At 41.3% G+C, this 24,084-nt stretch overlaps 1 protein-coding gene across 1 annotated transcript in view; it reads right to left on the bottom strand.

Moving 5' to 3' along the window:
• The window catches only part of CDH13 (cadherin 13), a 993,386-nt gene that overhangs the window by 599,751 nt on the left and 369,551 nt on the right, over positions 1-24,084 (bottom strand). Inside the window, 1 exon segment of the mRNA NM_001109812.1 lies at positions 20,579-20,787. Within this exon segment, the coding sequence (NP_001103282.1) occupies positions 20,579-20,787 (209 nt within the window).

Here is a 24,084-nt window from a genome sequence, read left to right as displayed (position 1 = left end):
TGTAAGCTCCACTGAAGATGTAACGTGTGTTATGGATCCTCTGCGCCTGGGCTGTCCTCTGACTGGCTTGTCATGGAACACCTGGCTCCAATCAGCCAGGATCAAACAATCCCGTGCCCACTCTGAATGATAACATCCCTGAAGATTGGCAGCTCCCTGAGGCTGTGGCAACCCCCCTCCCCACCAGTGCCTGTGCCCATGTCATATCCTCTCAGCCACCTCTGATTCCAGTGGCGGCTGTGCTGCACAGCTCTTTGTGGGCACAGACTCAGCTAGCTGCCCCAGGGTCCTACCCTAAGCTCAAGTGACTGCAAGTCATTCTGCCCAGGACTTTCTCTGACACATGGAGGAACTTGTTCTAAACGTGAGCCATGCCCAGCTCTCAATCCATGGGGAGTGGGAAGGCTTTGGACAAAGGCTCCAACTCCTCCATCTTTCAGGTAGATGATTCTGGGAGGTATTCCGTAGGGTTCTCAGAGGTTCTAGTAGAATTGAAGAAATTAATCCTGATGCCTACAGAAGCAACCTCTACAATACACTTTTTGATTAGCTTTTCCTCCTTCCCTGTCTCTCTCTACCCCTTCACTAACTTCTGCTTCCTCGGACTACCTCCCAGATTAATTTCCTGCACCCAAGTCCTTGTCTCAGGCTTTGCTTTCTGGAGGAACCCAAGTTAAAGCAGATGCAGTCCAACCAGTCCATCCCTCTTTGAATGAGAATGGATTAGCACACAGCAAGAGGTACTCCCAGGTGGGGTGGAAGGAGAGGAAGCAAAGCAAAGAGAGAAAGAAAATATCCTTCCAACGCTTTGTTAGAGTCCTGGAAGAGAGAGAATCTTATCACCAGACAGTTTCTCTGAGGTTAGGCTGGGTCAGCAGTAATTCTCTTTCTCTGACCACACGTTTGTTTTTAGGACCATCCCAGATGCTGACTTCAAAAGCCTTCTAGTTTGTTACGTGCTGTGTAAGACTGTTTGTTCTTTCCTGTGTGTTCAACTCCATTTCTGCAGGAGACACACAAGAAGAACACCATTATCATGAAAATGTCACTATTATTTTCTCCCTGCTGCCAGTCAGGGGAGCTGGGGAGAAGAGACTGGCTCCTGGGTCCAGCCCTGTCCTGCTGGCAGTCAGAACCCTCCTCCCATGCCATCCTTCAGCACCATGATAGGAATTCAGACACGAGCATTTGTCAGAACAAAAGATAGCCCTGTTATTTGTGAGGTCACAAGAACACACACACTGGAAAAAAGAGAAATGAATTATTTGACATCCACACATTGAAACACAAAACTAGCGAACCATCAGGGAAGGACAAATATTTTTCTAGAAGAATTTGGCCAGTGGCACACATGAGAAACTCCACTCAAATCAAACATAGAGGCCTGCTACCCGGGCCTCTTTATTTGACGAGTGAAGTGGAACCGAGTTATTCTATAATAAATAGCAAAGATGAGAAAAATCAATCTTCAGAGGGCTCTGAAAAAGGGGAGGGGAGAAAGTCACACCCCAAACCTGACACAGCACTTAACTGAGAAAGAACAGCAAACCGAGTTTGCATTTACGGCTAAAAAATATTATTTAATGATTTGCATTTTTAAGACAATAAAGATATCATGCAGTTATCTCTTGCTTTTAAAAGTAAAGTCGCTTATGAGCCATGATGGTCTAAGACACACTTTTTTTTAACGTTATTTTTAAGACGTCTCCCCTACTCAATTTGAATGTCTCTAAAAATTGAGGATTTATCTTACAATTGATGTTAAGGAAGGACTATGTCCAAATTTAAGCGTCAGCATTTTTCTTTCTTAGTGGTAACTAAAATCCAGGTATGTGTGACACACACACTCGGGGTTTAACTCCTGTCCTCTCCCAGTTCTGGAGTGGGAGGTGATTTTTTTCTCAGGAGGTTTAAAATTAACATTGCCAGCTCTCAAGAAGATTGAGGATGGCACAGACCAGAAGGAATGGTCTAGAAGGAAGGCTAGTACCTGGTTCTAACAGGCTTCCTGTGTCAGCCTAAGGATTCCGGCTAAGCTTCAGTGGGGAGTCGTTGTTCCGCTTATACCAGAGTGACAATAAGAAATATTTGCTAATTCACCAAAAGAGTGACCCAGCTGCCACTTTTCTTTTATTTATTTTCAACTTTTTAATTAAAGTATGATATTTATCGTTCACATATTAAACTGCAAAAATATAAGAGTAAAGTTTGATGAATTTTTTTCGTAGTAAATACACTTGCATAACCACCATGGAGATCAAGATACACAATGCTGTCATTGCTCAGAAATGTACTCCATGCCCCATTTCAGTCACCACCCTTCCAAAGGTAATTACTATTCTGATTTCTACCACCATAGGCTAGTTCTGCTCACTGTTGAACTTAATCTACACGGGATCATCCTCTTCATACCTGGCTTCTTTCATGCAATGCTTTATCTATGAGGTTCTTGGCAGAATAGTAGGGTTTTTTTTTTTTTATCGTTACATAATATTTGTCTTACGCGTGTATTAAAATTTATCCATTTGTCTCTTGACGGGCTTTTGGGGCGTTTCGAGTTTTTACCCATTCTGAGTAGTGTCCTGACCATTCTTGCAAGCATCTTCTGGCACACATACGGATACAGTTCTAGGTATAGATCTGGAAGGGGAATTTCTAGGTCGGAGGATGTCCAGTTTGTAGTGTGAGAGTTCCAGCTGCCACATGGCCTTGTCAACACGTGGTATTGTTAGTTGTTTTGTTTCTAAGCCGATCTGGCATGTGTGTGTAATAGCATCTCTGTATAATCTCCTCGTACTTTTACTTTGCTTTTCTCCAATGACAAATAGCCTGCCTGTAGCCTGTCTTTTTACTTCTCCAATGGTGTGTATTTTGGAGAGTACAACTTTTTACTTTTAATGAAGTCCAATTTATTCATCTTCTCCTTTACATACATAAGAGAAACAGGCTTATAATTTTCCTTTCTTTCAGTGTTCATGTCAGCTATCCTGATGAAGGTGATGCTGGCCTTAAAGGGGAAGTTGAAAAGGGCTTCACTTTTTCTGTTTCCTGCATGATTTTTATAAGATTGGTTTAGTTTATTCCCTAAAGGTTTGGTAGAATTCACCATGAAGTCATCTGAACTGGAGGTTTTGTGGGCGATGGGGTTTTAATTTAATGGATATAAGACTATCCGGATATTCTATTTCTTCTTGTGTATGTTTTGGTACGTTCAGTGTTTATTTTTTGAGAGAATTTGTCAATTTTAATTTTCAAATTTATTTTCATAATTGTATTCACAGTGTCCTTTTCTTGTATTTTTTATATTTGGAGGATCCCTAGAGATATCTCCTTTATATTCCTTTGATTGGTAATTGTGCCTTGTTTCTTTTTCTTCATAGTGCTTACTAAGGGCTTATCAATTTGTGAATTTTTCAAAAAACCATCTTGTGGTTTTATTGCATTTTTTTTCCTATTTATATCTACTTTCTGTGTTATTGCCTTTTTTTTTTTTCAGAAGATTGGCCCTGAGCTAACATCTATTGCCAGTCTTTTTTTTTTTTCTCCCCAAAGCCCCGGTACATAGTTATATATTCCAGTTGTAGGTCATTCTAGTCCTTCTGTGTGGGATGCTGCCACAGCACGGTCTGATGAGCGGTGTGTAGGTCCACGCCCAGGATCTGAACTGGTGAACCCCGGGCCACTGAAGCAGAATACGCAAACTTAACCACTCTGTCATGGGGCCGGCCCCCTATGTTATTGACTTCTATTTTTATCTTTATTATTTCTTTCTCTATATTTACTTAGAATTAAATTTGCCATTCTTCTTTGATTTAGATCATTCATTTTCGGCTTTTCTAATTGTGCATTCAAACCTATAAATTTTTCCCCTCCTTTATCTGCATCCCACATGTTTTGTTATATTTTCATTATATTCCATTCAACATATTTTCCACTTTCTACTATCATTTCTTATTTTACCCACGGAACATTTCAAAATACATTGCTTAGTTTCCAAACACATGAGGATCCTCTAGTTTTCTTTTTGTTATTGATTTCTGGTTTAAATTTGTAATGATCGGAACACATATTCTGTATGATTTCTATCTTTTGAAATTTGTTTAGGTGTACTTATGTACTTTATTACCAGAATATGATATATTGGTAACGACTTCATGTATACTTAAGAAGAATATATTCTGAAGTTTTTAGGTGCAGTGTTCTATATATGCTTTTGAAATGTTCATTATCCTCATTTTTATATTTAGACTAACTGTTATATCAGCCACTGAGAGGTGTGTTAATATTTCTACTATGATTATGGGTTTTTCTATTTCTACATTACTTCTGCTTTATATATCAGTTTTATTTTATATTTGTTATTGGATGCATCCAATTTAGGATTGTTATATCTTCCAGTTGTATGGTTTTATAATTGCAAAATATCCCTTTTATCTATAGTAACACTTCTTTAGCGTCTCTTTCCTCTGATAACAGCATACTCGCACTAACTTTCTTTTGGTTAATATTTATGTAGTAGGGGCCGCCGCCTGGCCAAGTGGTTAAGTTCGTGTGCTCCAGTTTGGTGGCCCAGGGTTTGGCCAGTTTGGATCCTGGGTACGGACATGACACTACTCCTAAGGCCATGCTGAGGCAGCATCCCACATAGCACAACCAGAGACACTCACAACTAGGATATACAACTATGTGCTGGTGGGCTTTGGGGAGGAGAAGAAGAAGAAGAAAAAGAAGATTGGCAACAGATCTTAGCTCAGGTGCCAATCTTTAAAAAAAAGGAAAAAAATTTATATGGTAAATTTACTTAAATTCTTTCACTTTTAATCTTTATGTAGACTCACATTCAAGGCATATATAATTTAAGTGATATATAGCTGTTGTTTTAAAATTTTCAGTGTTAATCTTTGCTTTTCATTGGAATATTTATTGATTTATATGCCTGGGTCCTCATGTGGTTCCTTTGTATTCCACTTTATCTTGGTAAATCATCTTCTTGTGAATAGATCCTGCTTGCATTATCCTAATATGAGTGTGTCTTCTGATACGCAAAGAGAGACACTGTATAAAAATGAGGCACATAGAAAGCCAAAAAAGTGGAAAAAGGGAAAACTGGTTTCTTGTGACATCTGTTGATCCCCTGTGTCAAGCTTATGACAACCAAGCAGCTCCCATGGTAAGTTAGAGTTAGAGCTAGAACTCCCCGCCCTGGGCATTTCCACGGTATGCACCGCATCAGGATGTAATCGGTGGTCACCCTCTCTTTACGAGCTAACAATATTTAGTACTTACTGTGTGCCAGACACTGTTCTAAGAACTTCACATGCATTATCTCAGTCAACCCTCACATTAACCCAAGGAGGTAAGTAGTATTTTCACTCCCATTTCATACAGAAAAGGTTAAGTCTTAAAAAGGTGAAAAAGAATTTGTCCCCGATCACAAGGCCGATGAATTCCAGGATTTAAACTTAGCAAATTTGACTCGAGTGGCTTAGCTGTTCTATGCCTTACTTTTTGGCCTTTCCTGCTAGGTCTCTTATGTAGAAAGAAAAATCAGGATCTCTTTAGACTTTGGCCCAATGTATATGACATATTACTCCCCCAAACACATTTTATAAAATGTCTACTTTACTAATAATTGCTGATGGTCTGTCTTTTCCATATTCTTATTTAAAGTTTTATTCCTGAAAGTTCCATTTTTGCTTTTCTAAATATTCTTAAACCTTTTATGGGTCCTCGTAGCATATTTTCTATAAAAATATGGATTGTAGTTTTCTGCCATGTGTGGTAGAATTCAGGGAGAGATGAAAATATATGAACCTGAATTGTTAATCTTGCATCTTATTTCTACAAGATGCTGTGCTTTTTCTTGCCAAAGAAATGTTGACAGTTTGGATTTATAACAATGCATTCAGAAACCTTGAGGTTTTACAACAGAAAATAATGTATCATTAGGCGCTCTGAAAGGATAATGAGGCATTTACTACTTCTTGCTCATTTTGGTAAAGGTTTCTAGAAATAAACATTAACTCATATGGACTTGGCATATGGATCATTCATGAAGTAAGCAGAGAATGCACGATATAGTTAGCTGCTTGAATTATTTCTCCATAGTTATTTATGCTTCTAATTTATCTAACCATTTTCCTTCTCTTCTAATATCTGAATTATTCTCATTTCCACATGACAACACTTCATCAGCATCAACAAGGACAAAGTTAACCAAAAAAATAAATAAAATAATAAAATAAATTGTTGACCAAAGAAACCATAGTCAAAATAAATCAAAGAAACAAGTCCTAGAAAAGAGAACTCTTTCTCTAAGGGGAAACAACCCAATTTTGGGTCTTAGTTTCCCTCAGGAAGTTACATACTTTATCCTTAATGGATAATAAGTGATGTGATAGGTACTGTAAGTTCTACCTAGGGCTATGTAATGGTAGGTAGAAGGAGACACCTTTGGCTATCATGGTCAATAATCAGAGATTTCCTGAGAGATCTCATTCTAAGGGGTGACGCTAGCATGTTTGTAAAGAGTCCTGAGCATCTTAACGAGCTCCAGATTATAGAGCTCCCCACACCCAGTTATTGTAAATTATGTAATTCATAAGGCTTGCAAATACATCATGTTTCCATAGCATTATTTTCACCATGATTAATTACAAATCTCAGAAAAATAAACCCATAGCAACTAGTCCACCTACTGGCAAATAGCATTTGTTTGGCTAAAAATATACGTTATGAATTAAATTCTAAGTCAATTGTTCTGCTAATATCACAACCCCTAATCTGGTCCTCATTTCTGTCACCCTATTATGACCCATTTATACCACCTTGAGAAATAAATGTGGAAGAAACCGTATCATTTTAAATGAACATGAAGGATAAGCAGCTTACTTTGGTGGGAGAATCACCTGAGTGATGAGGAGCAGTGAGGGCTTAAAAATGACAAAGCCAGGTTGGGGTCAATTAGAATGTTGCTTAGTACGCACGAGAAGCCCCCAGTAGCCTTTGAATAGGGCATGATATGTTTCCAGCTGGTCTGTGGAAAGACAAGTCAGCAGTAATGGGCACGTGGATTGTATCACAAGGGAAGGAAGTCGGACTTAAGAGAGACATGCCATTCACTTGGCCCTGTCATAGGCCAGAAAGAAGGATAAGACACCTAAACCAGTTGTGGCTATAGTAATGGAGATGAGTATACCCGTAAAAACCACATGGTAGTGAGAAAGGATGAGAAGAGTCACTGACCTCTCAGGTGATGAGGCATTGAAGACAAATATAAGTGGTGAGCTTTGATGCCTGGGGAGACAAGGATGCCATTGCAAGAAACAGAGAATCCAGGAAGCTGAGGTGTAGAGGTTTCTGAGAGTAAGTGTTGTGTGCTCGCGCGCGCACGCGCGCGCACACACACACACACACACACACACACACACACACACCCTAGCCTTGACAGGCCATTAAGATACACAGGTGGAGATGCCCTACAGACAGGTAGACTGAAGAACCCAAAGTCAGAAATGGGGCTATGAATTTGTAGACATCCTAAAGGGAGAGTATTTCAAACCACCAGATTGCAGGAAATTGTTGAGAATGATAGAAAAGAGCAGAGGATAATCAAGATGGAAAACTGATGGAACCTCCAATGGCAGGAAGAGTAGGAAGAGGAGATAGAGGAAGAAAAATATAAGAGGTTGTCCTATATGTAAAGAGTGGGAGAACAAGGTTGGTATAGTGTCTTTGAAGGCAAAGAAAAGAGCAATTCAAGGAACATTCCAAAATTTTCCAATGCTGTGGTGGGAACGTAAAATGATTCAGCTGCTGTGGAAACAGTTTGGTGGTTCCTCAAAATGTTAAACATAGAATTACTATATGACCTAGCAATTCCACTCCTAGGTATAAACACAAAAAGATTGAAAACTAGTACTTAAACAAATACCTGTACATGAATATTCATAGCAGCACTATTCACAATAGCAAAAAGGTGGAAACAGCCCAAATGCCTATCAATGGATGAATGGAGAAACAAATTATGGACTATCCTTACAAAGCAATATTATTCAGCCATAAAAAGAAGTGAAGTAGTGGTACGTGCTACAACGTGGATGAACCTTGAAGACATCATGATAAGTGGAAGAAGCTAGTCATAGAAGACCGCATATTATATGACTCCATTTATATGAAATATCCAGAATAGGTAAAAGCTCAGAAACAGAGTCCAGATTGGTGGCTGCCAGGGACTAGGGGGAGATATGGGGATTCAAATTCTTATTGGGTATGAGGGGGGGATTAAAATATGTTGGAATTAGAAAGAGGTGATAATTGTACAATATCATAAATGTATTAAATGCCACTGATAGGTTCACTTAAAATGGTTAATTTTATGTTACATGACTTTCACCTCAATAAAATTAAAAATTAAAAATAAGGTGCCAAATGTTTCAGAGAATTCAAGTAGGCTCAGGACTAAGAAAAAGATACGGAAATCAGCTGTTCAGTTTCCATGACCTTCAAAAGAGAGCAACTTCAGCAAAATGTTGAGGGTGAGAGCCCCGTTTTGGAGTATTAAGGTGTGCGTTTGTGATGAAGTAGAGATGTGGGGTGAAGACTCTGCTTTCAAGAAGATTGGTGAAGGGAAGGCCAGTGATAAGAAGGTGAAATAGATCTGTGGAAATTTGTTTCAACCTGGGGAGCTTCGAGCATGTTTGAAGGCAGAGGGGAGGATTGAGAGAGGAAGAAACGAGTGAACGTGGAAGAGAGAAGGAGAACGTGATAAAAATAGAAGCAGAGGGGAGTGGGTTCAAGGGCCCCAGTGAAGGCATATGTCAAAAAGGGGAAGAAGAGCTGGTCTTCCTCTGAGAGGGGAGGGAAAGACCGGAGGTGGGCAGAAAGGGAAGATGGAATTGAGAAAGCTTAAGTCAGATGGTATGAACTTTTCAGCAGAGAGAAATGCAAGGCCAGCTGTAGAAAATTGTAGGCAGTGGGGTAAGGCTTATCGCTTAAGTGGAAAAGTCTTGGAGTGGTCCTCAAGGTGATGAGCTATAAATTCGGGAGGAATAATTACAGAGTAGCAATAAAGGCAGAAACCTGCAGAGAGAGTTGCTGTGTTTCCAGGAGAGAGGCTGCCTCATCAACCAAGTTCTTCCCACATCACCCCTATCCTGTTTTCCAGAAATTCTTTTGCCTATAGATGAGGCTTCGCATCTCTACCTATTAATATAGCCTTATTCATTTCAGTCCATTCTTGTAGATATTTGAGTTCTTTTTGAATTTCAATTCTATCACCAGTTGGGATCCCAGAACTGTGACAATTACAAACTAAAAAACATGTCTGCGTATGTTCATTTCCACCACTGGAAAGAACTCGATCAGGTAGGGCCACTGACTGCATGTAGAAACCATTGTCTAGGCTGACACAGATTATTTCTCAGACCTTCCGGATGCAGCTATTTAACCAATTTGAATCTGCTTTACTAATATTCAGTAATAATATTCAGCTCATATTTCTCTATCTTGACAAAAAAAGAATAAGATATTTTGTTAAATGCTTTTTTGAACAGTCTGAGTACAAAGCACGGCTCTGAAATATTCTAATTGTTTGACCATGGGCAAGTCACATATCTTGTCCACATCTTCCTTTATTCATCTGTAAAATGAAGATAATAGTAAGTATTTCATAGAGTTACTATAAAGATTAAATGACTTAACATAAGAAATGCACTGAGTGTGGTGTCTGGCACAGAATTTGAGCTAGATAAATGTTGGCTCTGTTCAGTATTTTTAACATCCATATTCATTCCATCTCTAGCATTTGTTTAGTCATTCAATACATACTTGGTCAGAGCCAGGTATTTCGTTAAGTGCTAGCTTTACAGCAATGAACAAGTCAATCAGAATTCCTACCCATATGGAGCATACAATTTTACTTTACCTAATAAACCAACACCAAAATTATTAGATTTATGTAGAATTTGAATAAAAGATAGGGGGATTATTAATTCTTTTTGCATTTATTTTTCTTTGATTCAGTTTCTGGGTCTTCTTTCTTTCTTTTCTTCCTCTTCAGAGAAAATATTATCCAAAGGCCTGAATGGAAGAGGAAATCACAGGAAAACTAGGCAAATAAGACTGATGGTCTTGCTCTTAGGGGCTACGCTTTGCTAACAAGGTTCAAATTGAATAAAGGACTTGGAATAAAAAAACAGTGAGGCCTCAATTATCTGTGTTAACTGGGGTTTGTGAGAAGGGACAATGAAAGGAAGAAAATAATCCATCTTGATTAGGTGTCTTAAATCTCACAGCAGAGGCTTAAAAAAGAATGGTAGCATACACAAGCAACTGGAGTGAGAGGCATGGGCAGGGGGCAGTCTTCAGAAAAAGACTGGTTGTAGTTATTCAGACCATTCCTTGGGTCTCTTGGAGAGCTACCATTGTTTATCGCTTTGGCTCTTCAAAGGAAAAGAATTGTAAAAAGTTGCTGTCAACAGAAGCCCAATTTGTCTGACATAATGAAGGGGTTGGTTGACAATGCACACCATTCCGCAAAAGGATTTGCTGCCAAAAGATGGAAAATTGAAGGAATCATATGATTTCCATAAATAGCTGGGAGGCAAGAGAAACAGTGTAGACATCAAGGGAAGGAAAAGCCCCCTCTTGGATCTCAGGTCCAATTTTCTAGTATTGGTGGAAGAGACGGAGAACAGCAGGGAAGATTCCACAGTCTTGCCTTCTGAATTGTAAGAAGACTGGAGGGAAATGGCTGGGGTCAATGGGATCAGAGGAATAAGCTCAGTCCAACCGAAGGCTGCCTCTCAGTCAAGGAGGATTATTAGGAGCTGTGGCTTGGAGGACAGTCTCCAATTATTTGAGCCCCGTGGCCTTGAGTAGCCCTCAAATATTTGTATTACTCCACCCCGTCGGGAAGCTCTTTCTCTCTCTAAAGGCCTCCCCAGTTGGCTATGTTCACCAGTCTTTGGAGACTGGGAATTGCCAAGGGCCTTAAGATGCCCTCTTTGTCGGCATTTGAAATTTCTCAGCCCATACTAAGTCCTTTGAGATGTCAAGTTTTGAAACTGTATATCAGGTATTACTTAAAGTACTTTTTTTTTTGAGAATTGATCTTCCTTTGTATGAAAGAGAAAAGAGAGCAAGTATTAACAAAATCTATTTTCTGTAAAAAAAAAATCATCATACTTTGGTGGCCATATACACATGATATTTGCTTTTTGATTGTTGCTACCTCTTGCCTTACTAAGAAAGATAGACACAATTCAGCAAATGAAAATCTCAGCCCCTGCTGTGCACCCCATAGGATGTAGGTACTCTTGTTGTTGTTACTGTTATTATTATTATGGTTAATGAAGCACCCCCCAGGGGGTATGCACCTGCCGGTTTCTACTTCTGTTCACAGGAGCCAGAAAAAAGACAAAATAAACTCTGATGAGATTAGGCCCTGGCCACAGGTTGAAAAAGTGCTTCCTGTTTGTCTCTGTGGTACCTTCAGACTAGACTTGGCTTTGCCTGGACATGCAGTTGAGTTGAGGGTCAAACATCATCAACAATGTGGCCCAAGAGGAGTTGCTACCCTGCCTTTATCACCAGTCAAGCCCAGGCCACAGAGACCAACAGTTCACACGTGTCTACCCGATATGAGAGGATTAGAGCATATGGTTGGCCAGGGCTATAATGCTCTCCTTTGCTACTTTTTCTCCAAATACTCAGGTTTCTGCCTTAGCACGAGTGAACACCATGTAATTGGATTGACCCATTTGCTGGGCGGAGAAGGACTGAATAAATGGCACATCCTCTCCCTGTAACTTGGTTACCTAAGTTTTGAGAATTGAGACCAAAGAACTAAATGGAGACAATCCACGGTCTTTATCAAATACCGTGTTCTCTAGTTGTTTTGTTTGTTTCAATCAGAAATGAGAACCAGACTTTTAGGGACTGGTCCAGGAGACATTCACATTTGGAAATCTTGTGCTGTCTCCATGAGTTTTTAAAATGTGTCACGACAACACAGGGCCTGTCCACATACACAAAATTTCCTCAGGATTATCGCTCAGTTCTGTATTATTTTTTTATTTCCAGTCACTTTGAAATTTTCCTGTGTCATTTCATCTCTTATAAAAGCAGCTGTGCTAACTGGCAAAGCCCACGGTGACCAAGCATCTCCACACACCAGAAAAAAGGGAATTTTAAAAAAGTGGTTATTACCCTAATTTTACACTTATGATTCACTTTATTTGATTTACGGTAATAATAAAAGATAGGAGGTTAGAGGTCTATCAGACAGTCTAGAAAAATGTGCATTCTATCACATTATCTTATTCCATCAGAGATGCTAGGTGAAAATTTATCCCTGATGATGTTATATTCTTTTTATTTGAAAAGCCCCAAGCCGCTGTTGGAAAGCTTGCAGTGGATGGCATACTGGCCCTTGGGAGTCACTGTGGATTTGAATACTGAGGCTGCTGCTGGACCAGCCCTATGACCGGAGACCTCCCTCTTGACTTCTTTGAGTCTCAGTTTCCTAATTCAGAAAAAGGAATGACGCGATCTGCTTCAAGGCATTGTTGTGAGGATCAAATCCAGATAACCCATATGAAAATGACATTTTAAAGTATAATTTTGAAATGTAAATGTAAGGCATTTTCCCTAGACTCTAGGACTACGAAGATGAATGAGATGACGTCTGAATTATAGGGACTCACGGCCTAGGAGACATTTACATTGGGAAACCTTACGCTGTTCCCATGAGGTTCTTTCTCCAAAGATTCTATTCACGAGGAAAGGTTTTTAAAAGTCTCTTGACAACACAGGACTTGTCCACCTACCTAAAATGTCTTTAGGAGTTTTGCTCAGCTCTGGATTCATTTTTTATTTCGAACTACTTTTTAATTTTCCTATGTCATTTCATAGTCTTTACAGGAGCAAAGAAAAGTACTGGTTCTGTTGTAAATGTCAGTATTACCAAAATAGCAGTGGAGTGGCTGCATAAAGTCAGAAGGCCCAGGCCCAACGCTCAGTTCTGCCACTTGCTGACAGATGATGACACTGGCTAAATTACTTAACCTCTCTGAGCCTGGGCTATTTCTGATCGGCAGAGCAGGAACCAGATTCTCAGTGGATGGGTTGGCTCTGAGGGTCACGGAAATAGATACATGTGTGAGAGCATCTAAGACAATGCCCTAGCATGTGGTAGGCACTCAGTGAATAACTCTTTCTTTCCTCTTTCAAAATATAAAAATATTCCAGTGGAACTCCAGGCAACCCTGTCCAATTGGTAGCCATCAGCCACCTGTGGCTATTAAGCACTTAAAATCTACTTAATCTACATTGAGATCTGTTGTAAGTGTAAAATACACACTGAATTTCAAAGATTTAATGTAAAAAGAAGAATGTAAAAATCATTGCATTAATAATGCTCACATTAATTACTTGTTGACATGATAATATCTTAGAGAAATTATGTATTATAATATATCTATTCAGTTTTTTATATATGTTAGGTTAAATTGATATATATGACAAATATATAGAGTATCTATATCTATGAAATTTAACCCAATATTTATATATTGGGTGTGTATATGTGTGTGTGTAAAATATATAATATATACATAGGAAATATATAATATATACATTAGCTATATATATGGTTAAATATTAAATATATATGGTTAAATGACATATATTATTAAAATTGATTTCATCTGTTTCTTTTTCAATGTTTCTGTAAGGAAACAGATTTACATATTTACAAATTTACATATTTACACATTATTTTTCTGTTGTATCATACTGCTGTACAATACGAAATCTTGAGTTTTCACAAGCCAGAAAGAAGCTGCTTTTAGTTATCTAGATTTTCTATGCAATCTGTTATTTTCCCCAAGCATTTGAATTAAAATTAATCTTCAGAATATAGTTTTCTTAGATTCTGATCCACAAAGCAATCTGTTATCTACTTAAATTAATGAATCGAAGGATGTCTTTTTATCTATATTTGAATAGTATCCTGGAGCTAAGAATCATAAACATAACAATTTAGGCATGTGTCAAGATGTAACAGCCTAATCCGCTGTTCTGGGCCCAATTCTTGGATCTGTACCATAATTTTCGAGCTATCTATTTTCCCCAATTTGGGTGACAGTTAAATGGATACTAATTTTCCTTAATAGTAACTGAGGAGGCTTTTGCCATGAAGAGTGATACTTTGCAGGTTTTTGAAGTTTTCACACTTGTTAAATCGGAGCATGTTAAGTATCTGCAGCTTTAACTCCTCATCTCTTCATGGCCACAGTAAATGCGCAGATTGGTTCTGCACTGCGATGGTTGTAAGACACACTTCATGTGAGCAAGATCAATACCATTGACCAGCTCAACAGACTCCAAGCCACTCCCAGGCAGTGCGATAAGATCTTGAGACACGACAATTAATTTTACCCTAAGCTGGTTTCTCTCATTCTCAGGGATGCTTTAAACAATTGCAGTCAAGTCCCCCGTGTGCAGTGTGACAGGCACCTTGGAGGTTAGATGGTATAACGCCCAAAACAAACAGAGAGGATTCAAATGGTTAGCTCAGGGTTGATGAAAATTAGAGTTCATCTCAGTAACAAATGTGCAAAGGATGTGTGAGATCAGAGAAGACAGAAAAAAATATACAAAGGTGACAGCAACTCACGGGGTGCTTCGGTTCAGAATAAACAATCCGTGACTGGGAATCCTCTGTCAACGATGGGTTAGCAACAATATTTTAAAGAAATTTTGTGTACCCCATTATGACATCAAAGCAAGGCTGGGGTCTTATTGTCACCGTACAGATGAAAAAACTGAAACTCCAAGGAGTGAGGTGACTTTTCAGTGCCATGTGACTAAGAAGAACTAAATGTGTGATTAGATCTCAATTTGGGGTCTCTCTAGGTCTTCCTCAATATCATCCACAGCAACTGAGCTAAATGACCCAGACCGTGTACATGTGCAGTAACGTCACAGAGGCGGATTCAGCCACTGCTTCTGAGCCTCTAGACTCCCCATGCCCTGGAGATACTTAACAGATGGAATCCTGAGATTCTGCGAGGCAATGAATTTAAAACTTGTAATCCCCTCAAGGGTCAAGATACATCATTAGCAGCAATATTAATACTGGCTTCCGAGCAGGTGATGACATGTTTTATATTTTCATTTTAAACATTAAAAACAAAAACAACTGTTTCTCTTGAGTGGTTCCTTCCTGTGATTGCTCCTTTTATTTTATTTTTTTGGAACTATTTCCATCCTGATTCTTGAAACTGGATGAGGAGCCAAAATTATGTCTTTTAAATTGCGTGTTTACAGTGATGATGATCAACCAAGAAAAATAAGACTTAAATTTAGCTTTTTCAGTTTTTGTCATAACTTTGTCTATTCATTTTATTTTTTCAGGGATTTTTAAAATGACCCAAAAAAAGGGAGGAATAAATTTTTTTGCATTTGATTTAAGCAACTTGATTAAGAGACCAGTTTCCCCTTACTGAGAACACCATGCACTGACTTCCAGTTAAGAAGTATAAAGTGTTCAAAATTAACTTTTAAATACTGCTAAGTCTTTTGGTGTTTATTAATTGGACCCACAGAAATAAAGAATACTCTCTTGGAAGTTTAGTCAGTGTTTCACATAAAGCGGGCACCTGAGCAATGGGACCATAATCACCGGTAATCCTGAATTCCTTACGGGTTGTACACGTCATAGAATTGGGTCATACTGGGAAAGGATGAAGGATTGAGTTGTCTTGATTTGGCTGGCTCACTCGCTGAGCATTTATTATAGTCTGGCTTTGATGATACAATAAGGAGGCGTAACTGGTATTTTCATGGCACTTATGGATATGAGGGTGATCTGGCTGTGACATCTGTCACCCTGTTGATTGCCAGGGTTGATTCGGCTGATCTGGCTGGCTAAGCAGAGGTTCTCTTCCTCCATCATCGCTCGATGGGCATCCCTCCCAAAGCTGCACACTGGGTCGAAGAGACGATCTTCCGCAATAGATGAGGACCCTTCTTTGGTCAAGGGTGCACACGTAGCGGTGCTCCTCTGCTAGAATCTCCTAACAAGTTCTCTCTCTCATGGCACTTACTTTGTGCTGGGCGTTGTTCTAAATCCTTTGCGTATATTTACTCATTTAATCCTCACAACATCTCTGTGAAGTCGATACTGTTATGAACCCCTCTTAAAGCTGAGAGACCTGGAGCAGAGGTGGCGAGTGCAGCACTGGGAATCATGCCAAGGCATCTGGCTCCAGGGCAGTGTTCTTAGCCTCCCTGCATGGATGCCAGGTCCCTAAGTTCGGAAGCCCAGAACTGAGATGGGAACAAGCACAAATAAATGAGATAGTTGAAGTGTGGTGTCAGGATGGGGGGAGCTAGGCAGGGTTCTATGAGAAGCATGAAGGAAAAAAACACTTAACCAGACAGGCGGACAGTCAGAAAGATGTCCCTGAACAGAAAATCTTGGCAGGTCCAGAAGTATCATGGGAGTTAGCCATGTTGGTGGTGCTGGCCATGGGGCAGCTCGGGCCATGATGTAGGGGGCATAATCCAGACAGAGCAGCAGCCACTGTGAGCATGAGGCAGATCTTGGCCAATTCAAGAAACCACAAGTGGTTTGGTATTGGGAGTTCAACATAGGGAGTGGTGTGAAAGCGTCTGCAGAAAGTAAAAATGCAGAAATAGCTTGGCAGTCTATAATGAAACCATTAACAACTGGACTTCACAAATTCAGGCTATAGGCTTTTGGGTGAAATGGGGTCACAGGGAGCAGGTAAAAATGAGAGGCACATACTTTTATTAAAGGAGAGTGGGGCTCCAGTTACCACAGCTGAGCTAGTCTTCAGTGGGGTTACATTTATCTTAGAGAATCCTTCCTCCCAAAGCATAGTGATGTGACCTTAGCCAGTGTGACATCTCTCCTGTTTTGGTAATGCTGGGTGCCCCACTGCCCTCTCTGAAAACCTTCTCTTTCTTTCTTTGGCTTCCCTTTCTCTTCCTGTCCTCAATCTCTGGCTTGTGTCTCCTGCCTTAGTGAGGACACTTAAACCCTGGTTCCTCATCCTCTGGAGGTTCCAAAGTGATACCACTGATGGGATGTGTCATTTGGTGTCTGGTGCTGTGTCCAACAGAACAACTCTGTGATGTAGGCTCTATTCTTATTCTTATATCACAGATGAGGATGTTGATGTTTAGGGAGGTGGGTGACTTGCCCAAAGTCACATAATCCTAGGTGGTGGAACAGAAATTTGAACCCACTTAAGTTCAACACGAAAGCCAAAACCCTATCACTACTCTGCTCTTCTCCCCAATATTTACTCTGAGATCCAGTTCTATGTTCCCTATTGTCTTCAGGATGTCTCTATCAAGATGTCCTCAGGAGCCACCAACTCAACATATCCAAGCCTGACTGTAGTCTATCGCAATCCCTCCTTCTCTGACTGGTCCAATCCATCCCCATCCTCCTAGGTTAAACAATTTGGAGTCATCCAGACACTGAATCTTGGCTCGCTCTTCCTTCAAAGCACAGCTTCCATTTGTTATTTTCCTCCATTTCTACTGTATTGCTTTAACTCATTCCCTCATCTCTTGATCCATGGACGGTGGCCCCAGCCATCCAGATGGCACAGCCTCCTGGCAAGCAAAGTGGCAGAAAGGAGAATGGATGTTTGGACAGAAAAGCTAGACTTTCAATCTCATTTCTGCCAATTTCAAGCTAGGGGATCATGGCCAAGTTCCTACATCTGTAGTAAGGGATAATGTCAGCAGCCCCACAGGGAGGCTGTAAGGGTTAAAAATAATGTACATTAAAGCACACACTGAGATGCACACATGTAAGAGAGTCCCCCTAAACAATATAGGTTCTCACCCACCTCTTTGTACCTCAGTTTTCCCCATCTGTAAAATGGGGACAGTAGCATGTGCCTCATGGGTGGTAGGGAGAATAAAGGAGTCAGCATTTGTGGCCCATGAGAGCAGCACCCGGCACACAGTGAGCATCATGAAAGCTTTGGCTGTCATTACAGAAGGAAGCTCAGCTTCCCTTCTCTAAAGGCACAGAGCAGCAACCACCACTGCCTCCCTGCTTGGAACTGAATCAACACACATGTTCATTGTCCCTCGCCAGTCGGGAAGTGAGCTGACTCATGTGCTCATTGTTTTCCCTCTCTCTAGCAGCTGGCTCACTTAGACGCACACAGTAGGGCCTCAAAAATACCAACTGAATATCTCTTAAGGACTTTGCTCTCTTCAGAGGGATTCTTTGGCTAGCAATTTTGTTTTCCTATGCTTTCCTTTTTCTTTTCTCTTTTTTTGGAGTTTTTATTACAGACACATCTGGGCAGCTTCACAAGGCCTATTTTCAAACCTCATAAAATTACTGGAGGCGGGAGATGAATGCCCCGTTCTGCTGGAGTCTGGCAAACTGAATGGCACAGCAGCCTTCACCATGCTTTATAAGAAGCAAACAATCACAGCCAGGCTTTGTCGACAATGTGCTCAGATGGCGGCAAATTAGAAACGGTCAGGGCTCTGAGGGGCTTTGCCTCCAGAAGGGTTTCTTTCTGGGACTCAAGAGACCAGCTCTTCAAGGCCCAGTCTCTGCATATTGAACCCTGGATACCCCAGCCTGTCAAGGTGGTGTTTGCCCTGAGAAGTGCCCAGAATCCCTTCTGCTCTACTTTAAGCTAAATATTATGATATTGTCATTTCTAGATTTAAAGATGAGCCACCAATCATGATGAACAACATCCATCCAAACACATTCCATCCCACATGCAAACCCCCTTACGTGAGTCTCCGCGCCAGCACTTGCTCCTGAGACGTATCCTGTGTTGCACATCCTAGAAATTTTGTTGCTCTGGATATTTGCCAAGTCATTTATATCATGAGTTAGTGAGATACTGTGAAAATGACCATGGCTAAGTAAAAGGAAAGTTTGCTTTTGTGGTGCCAATGGGTTCCCACACTGGTATGTATTCACCAATATCCTCTTTTCTTTGAAAACATCAGTGGCACAACATGGATTCATTTTTAGCTTGCTATCTACCCTTAACTCACAGATTCACAGATACAAAGGGGAGTTATGAAGTTTGTCCAGACCAGGGATGGCAAATAGATGCCATCTCTGGAAACACTTCTAAGTGATCAACGGATAGTAGCTTCCAGAAGCACTGTATTGGGAAAGATACTCAGGTCAAGCCAGGGGTGATTAGCAATATCTGTCATGAGTACGGTGACAGAGTGGGGCAATGCACATGCCACTTATTTGCCATCCCAGACCATTTAACCCCTCTAGTCTTCAGATAAAAAAAAAGTTATATGATTCTTTCAAGATGGTACACAGAAAATGCTGGCAGGAAAGCAACACTCATATTGCCAGTTGTACTGTCTCTGCTTTCCAACCGGGGAATTGGTGTTCACTCCACCACCCACACTCCACCACTGAACAAAATTAGCAGATAAAGCAGGGTTATGGGGAGTGTGGCAGATGGAGAAAGGCAGCAAGAATCAAGGCTTTGAAAAACTGGGTAACAGGAAGCCACCAGGTGGGAGAAAAAGGCTAGCACACCAAGCTGGCCCCACACCAAGCTGGGTACACATCATTATTATTGTTCTTATTTTTCCAGGGTCTTGCTGTGTGCCTTCCCTTTCTATAACCAAGAAGCCACAGAGTTTCTGAGCTCCTGGGGAAGAAGGCGTAGGTAAGTCCATTGTAGCAAAAAGTCTCTGAATGACAGTCAGGAAACCAGCAGGGTAGTTTGTGGCACTCTGTGCACCTGCACCTGTGTGTGGGTGCAAGGATCAGCATACTTGTGCTTTTGGAAAGGAATGGGCACCAGTGCATGGCAAAGGAGCAGTGCCATATGCAACAATTGCCTAGCCAGCTATACAACTCCAGCGGCCACTGTGGTCCTGCCTGCCCCAAATCCATTTCCCTTCCTTGGATGAGAGCATGTTATTTTACTTTGAGTAATTAGCCATCTTTCACTCTCAGTCTATATATTTTAGGTGGGGCTGACTCCATCCTGGCTTCAGGACAAGGCATGTGACCCAGACTTAGCCAACCAGAGCATCATGGCCCAATGGACATAGGGATTGTTCAGGGATGGGTGCTTGATGTAACGAGAGCCAATGAGATCTGATTTCAAGCTTTCATTGGCATTATCAGGAAGAGATGTTCTCTCAGGCAACTTCAGACTGGGAGAATGATGTGGGGCTGCCGAGACCTCCACAATGTGAGGCAGGGAGGGATGTAACTGTCTAGGAGTGAAGCCAACAGAAGGAAAATAGAATCACAAGATGGATAAGGAGCAAAGCTGATGTCACATCTGGGCACTGGTACATACCCATGCCTGAAGGCAGAGTTATCTCTAAAACATCTGTCACATGAGCCAATAAATTCCCAACTCTCCATAGTTTTTAGAGTTGGTTTTTTGTCATTTGCAACAACAAACGAATCTTGGACAATAATAAACCAAAGATTCATTTTCCACATAAGACGTACAGACCCCAATGTTTCTCCTTGGATCCAATTTATCCCAAAGAGCTGTGTTACCTGCAAGGAGCCCTGGATGTCCTTCCCCCCAACAATCACGAGTTCTGCCATGTCTTCTGCATGAGGAGTCCGGGCGTGGACGAACAGAGTCTTGCCCACTGCAGTTATGTTTCTCAGGGCCACTAAGCTGCCATCATTGTTCACCTTGAAGTATGGGCTTGAAACCTCATAGCGTAGCTTGTCATTTCCCTTACAGTCACTGAAGGTCACTAGGAAAAACAAAACAAAACAAACAAAAACAGAAAGAGCATGAGTAGGTTGGGCACCTTAGTCCTGGAGGTATCTCTGACCATTAAATGTGGATTACCACATCCCACCCCAGATCCTCAAACTCTCCCCCGTATCCCGCAGCACCCCCTTGTAGCCCCTTGGCTTGGATTGTGCTGAAGGACTTCATTTGATCAGGTCTTTGATCACCTCCCATGCCCCAGGCAGGTGCGAAGCACCTAGGATGCAGAGATAAACAGAACTGCATCCCCGTCCTTGGGTGTGGTGAGTGAAGCCTACAGTCAGGTAGGGAAGAGTGACTTTGAGGGACATGCTTTAATCCTGTATGTATGAGGTGCTGTGGCTGAACCAGAGAGCTCAGGAGCCTTGATGGACAGCTTCACAGAGACAATATTTGAGCCAGTTTATGAAGAATGAGTGGGCAATTAGAAGGCCCCCATGAGGGTGGGGGGCATTCTACATTACTCAAGGCATGGGGGTGGTGGTGAAACAACAAAATGGACTCAGAGAAAGAAAACTAACTTGGTGCAGCTGGATCAGAGGTAAATTTGAAATGGGGCAGAGATGTTGGGATGAAGAAGGAGAGGCTGGAAATAGAGATGAACATGTCCTTGGGACAAATTGGGAAATGCCACTAAGTTAGGGCACTATTCAGTCGCCTTGGACTATTTTTAGCTTGGAATGGGTCAAAGTCAGGTGTGTCTTCTGGTTCCACTGGAAAACAGTGCTTCCCAAGGGTGGGGTGCATCAGGATCACACGGTAGAGTTTTAAAAATCCCAAAGACCTGATCCAGAGATTCTAATTTAGTAGCTCTGGGTTCTAGAGAGTGGTTTGGAGAAGGGAAGAAGAGAAGCCAAGAAAACCAGTTAGTCCAGTGTTGTACCGATGGCCCAGCTTAAGGCAGTGGCTGGAGAGCTGTGAGTGAAATTCCTATAGTTGAATGGCTAAGTCACATGTGGGAAGGAATAGGGAAAATCAGCTGTCTTTGAGGGTAAGCACAGAATTGTACTACTTGCTTTCTTCTCCCACCTTGCTTTTGTTTTCTTACCTCTCTGCTGAACAGGCTTGTTTGTTTGTTTAGTGAATCTTTAACTGAACACAGCATAGATTCAGAAAAGTGCATAAATCAGAATGCACAACTTGGTGAACTTTCACCAAGCAGGCACACTCGTATACCCGGAGCCCAGGCTCAGATGCAAAATATTCCAGTCCCCCTTCCCCACCTTGATGAATAAAATTCCCCACCGGAGGCTACACTCTGCTGACTTGTAATTCCAGAGATTGGTTCCACCTGCATTTGCACTGATCCTACACTGTGCTCTTTTGTGTGTGGATTCTTTCCTTCAACATTCTGTTTGTGAGATTCATCCATGTGGCTGTGAGTGAAAGCAGTTTATCCTAATATAGTATTCCAGCACATGGCTATACTGAGCTTATCTATGCTACTGTTGATGGGCATCTGGGCTATTTCCAGTTTGGGGTTCTTAAAATATTGTTAGTAGGAACTTTCTTGTGTGTCTTTTGGTGACAACATCTACATAGGTCTGAGTATACCGTTAAAGCCATATAAATGTCTGATGAACTAAGCTGATCTTTCTATTGTAGAAAAATAATTTAAAAAAATTTTATTTTTGTTTTTAAAGATTGGCATCTGAGCTAGCATCTGTTGCCAATCTCTTCTTTTTCCTTCTTTTTCTCCCCAAAGCCCCCCCAGTACATAGCTGTAGATCCTCCTGGTTGTGCTATGTGGGATGCCGCCTCAGCATGGCCTGATGAGCCACGCTAGGTCCGTGCCCAGAATCTGAACTGACAAAACCCTGGGCCACCGAAGCAGAGCATGTGAACTTAACCACTTGGCCATAGGGCTAGTCCCTGGGAAGATAATTCTTATGGTGATAATAATCATATTAGCTGATAATGATAATAGTTAATGTGAATTGACCACTTTCCACACAGGAGGCTCAGTGCTAAGCATTTTACATACATCGTCTTATTTAATCTTTACAATGACAATGAATGAGGTACTATTTTGATACCCCCCACACACAGTTTAAAGATAAGGTACCTGAGGCTTGAGAGGGCAAAGAAGGTGCCTAACACACACAGTTTGTAAATGACGAAATCAAGATTTGAACCGTGGTCCATTTGCCTTTCATTACTACATGTTTCAATAAAGACAAAGCCCCATGTAGAAAACACCCTTCCTGACATCCCATCAGAATCTGAATACAAGGACATGAGCACCCAGTTCAGTCCTGCTCCCATGTTCCCACCCAGCCCTGAAGTGCATCTCATGGTGCCACCTTGAGATCTCTCTGCTTCAGGGCTCCAGTGCCTTTTCTGGCTACTCAGTCAGCTTTAGGGCATCTCTGTATGGACATGCAATTGGCCTCGTGGGAGTCTCAGTTCTCAAATACTTGCTAACTTTCTCTGACCATCTTGGTAGCCAAGATTAACTGGGCATGCCTGGTCTCAGTTTTGGAAGTGAACTGTGAAGGAGAGACATGAAGGTTGCTTTCATTGTCATCATCAATTAGCATTCATCCACTGGAGGCACACTGCTCAAATGACAGGCCCACTGGGACCATGTTGCCTAGATTGCCAGGATGTTGGTTCTGGCCCTGGCCCCCAGGCAGGATCACGGAAGACAGTCTCAGCTGGGGAGGACTGGGAGAAAAGAAGGCATACAAAAATTTTGGGGGTTTCTAGTTCCTTCCTTCCTTCTTTCCCTCCTTCTTTCCTCTCCTTCTTTCTCCCCTCCTTCCTTCCTTCCTTCTTTCTTTGTTTCGTTCCTTCCTTTCTCTCTTAAATCCATTCCTTCCTTCCACAAATATTTACTAAGAGCCTATATTATATTAGATGTTGAGGTTGAGCAAAGATGGACACAGTCCCTGGCTTGAAGTCTAGTAGAGGAGACAGACATTAACCCAGACATTAACTCCTTATTAGTAATAGGGGACATATTCCAGGCAGACAGAATCACAACACGGGCAAAGGTCCTGTGGCATTCATGGAACTGCAAAAAAGCCAGTGACATGGGCACAGAGAGCAAGGGAGAAAGCAAGGAAAAGAGAGTAGAAATAACACGGGCCTGGGAAATGTGGGACCTGGAAGGCCACATAAAGAATAAGTTCTTGAAGGAAGCTTTGGATCCTCCCTTCGCAACTACAGAACCAACTTGTCTTCACTTGACTCTCAGACAACTATGGTCCCCCATTGCAAATGATGCCAGCACTCAAGGCTCTCCATGTCCTGGCTGCCCACCGGCCTCCCCTCT

The sequence above is a fragment of the Equus caballus genome, chromosome 3, assembly GCF_041296265.1.
Source record: "Equus caballus isolate H_3958 breed thoroughbred chromosome 3, TB-T2T, whole genome shotgun sequence".
NCBI classification, from domain to species: domain Eukaryota; kingdom Metazoa; phylum Chordata; class Mammalia; order Perissodactyla; family Equidae; genus Equus; species Equus caballus.
This window is presented reverse-complemented; position numbering and strand designations above follow the sequence as displayed.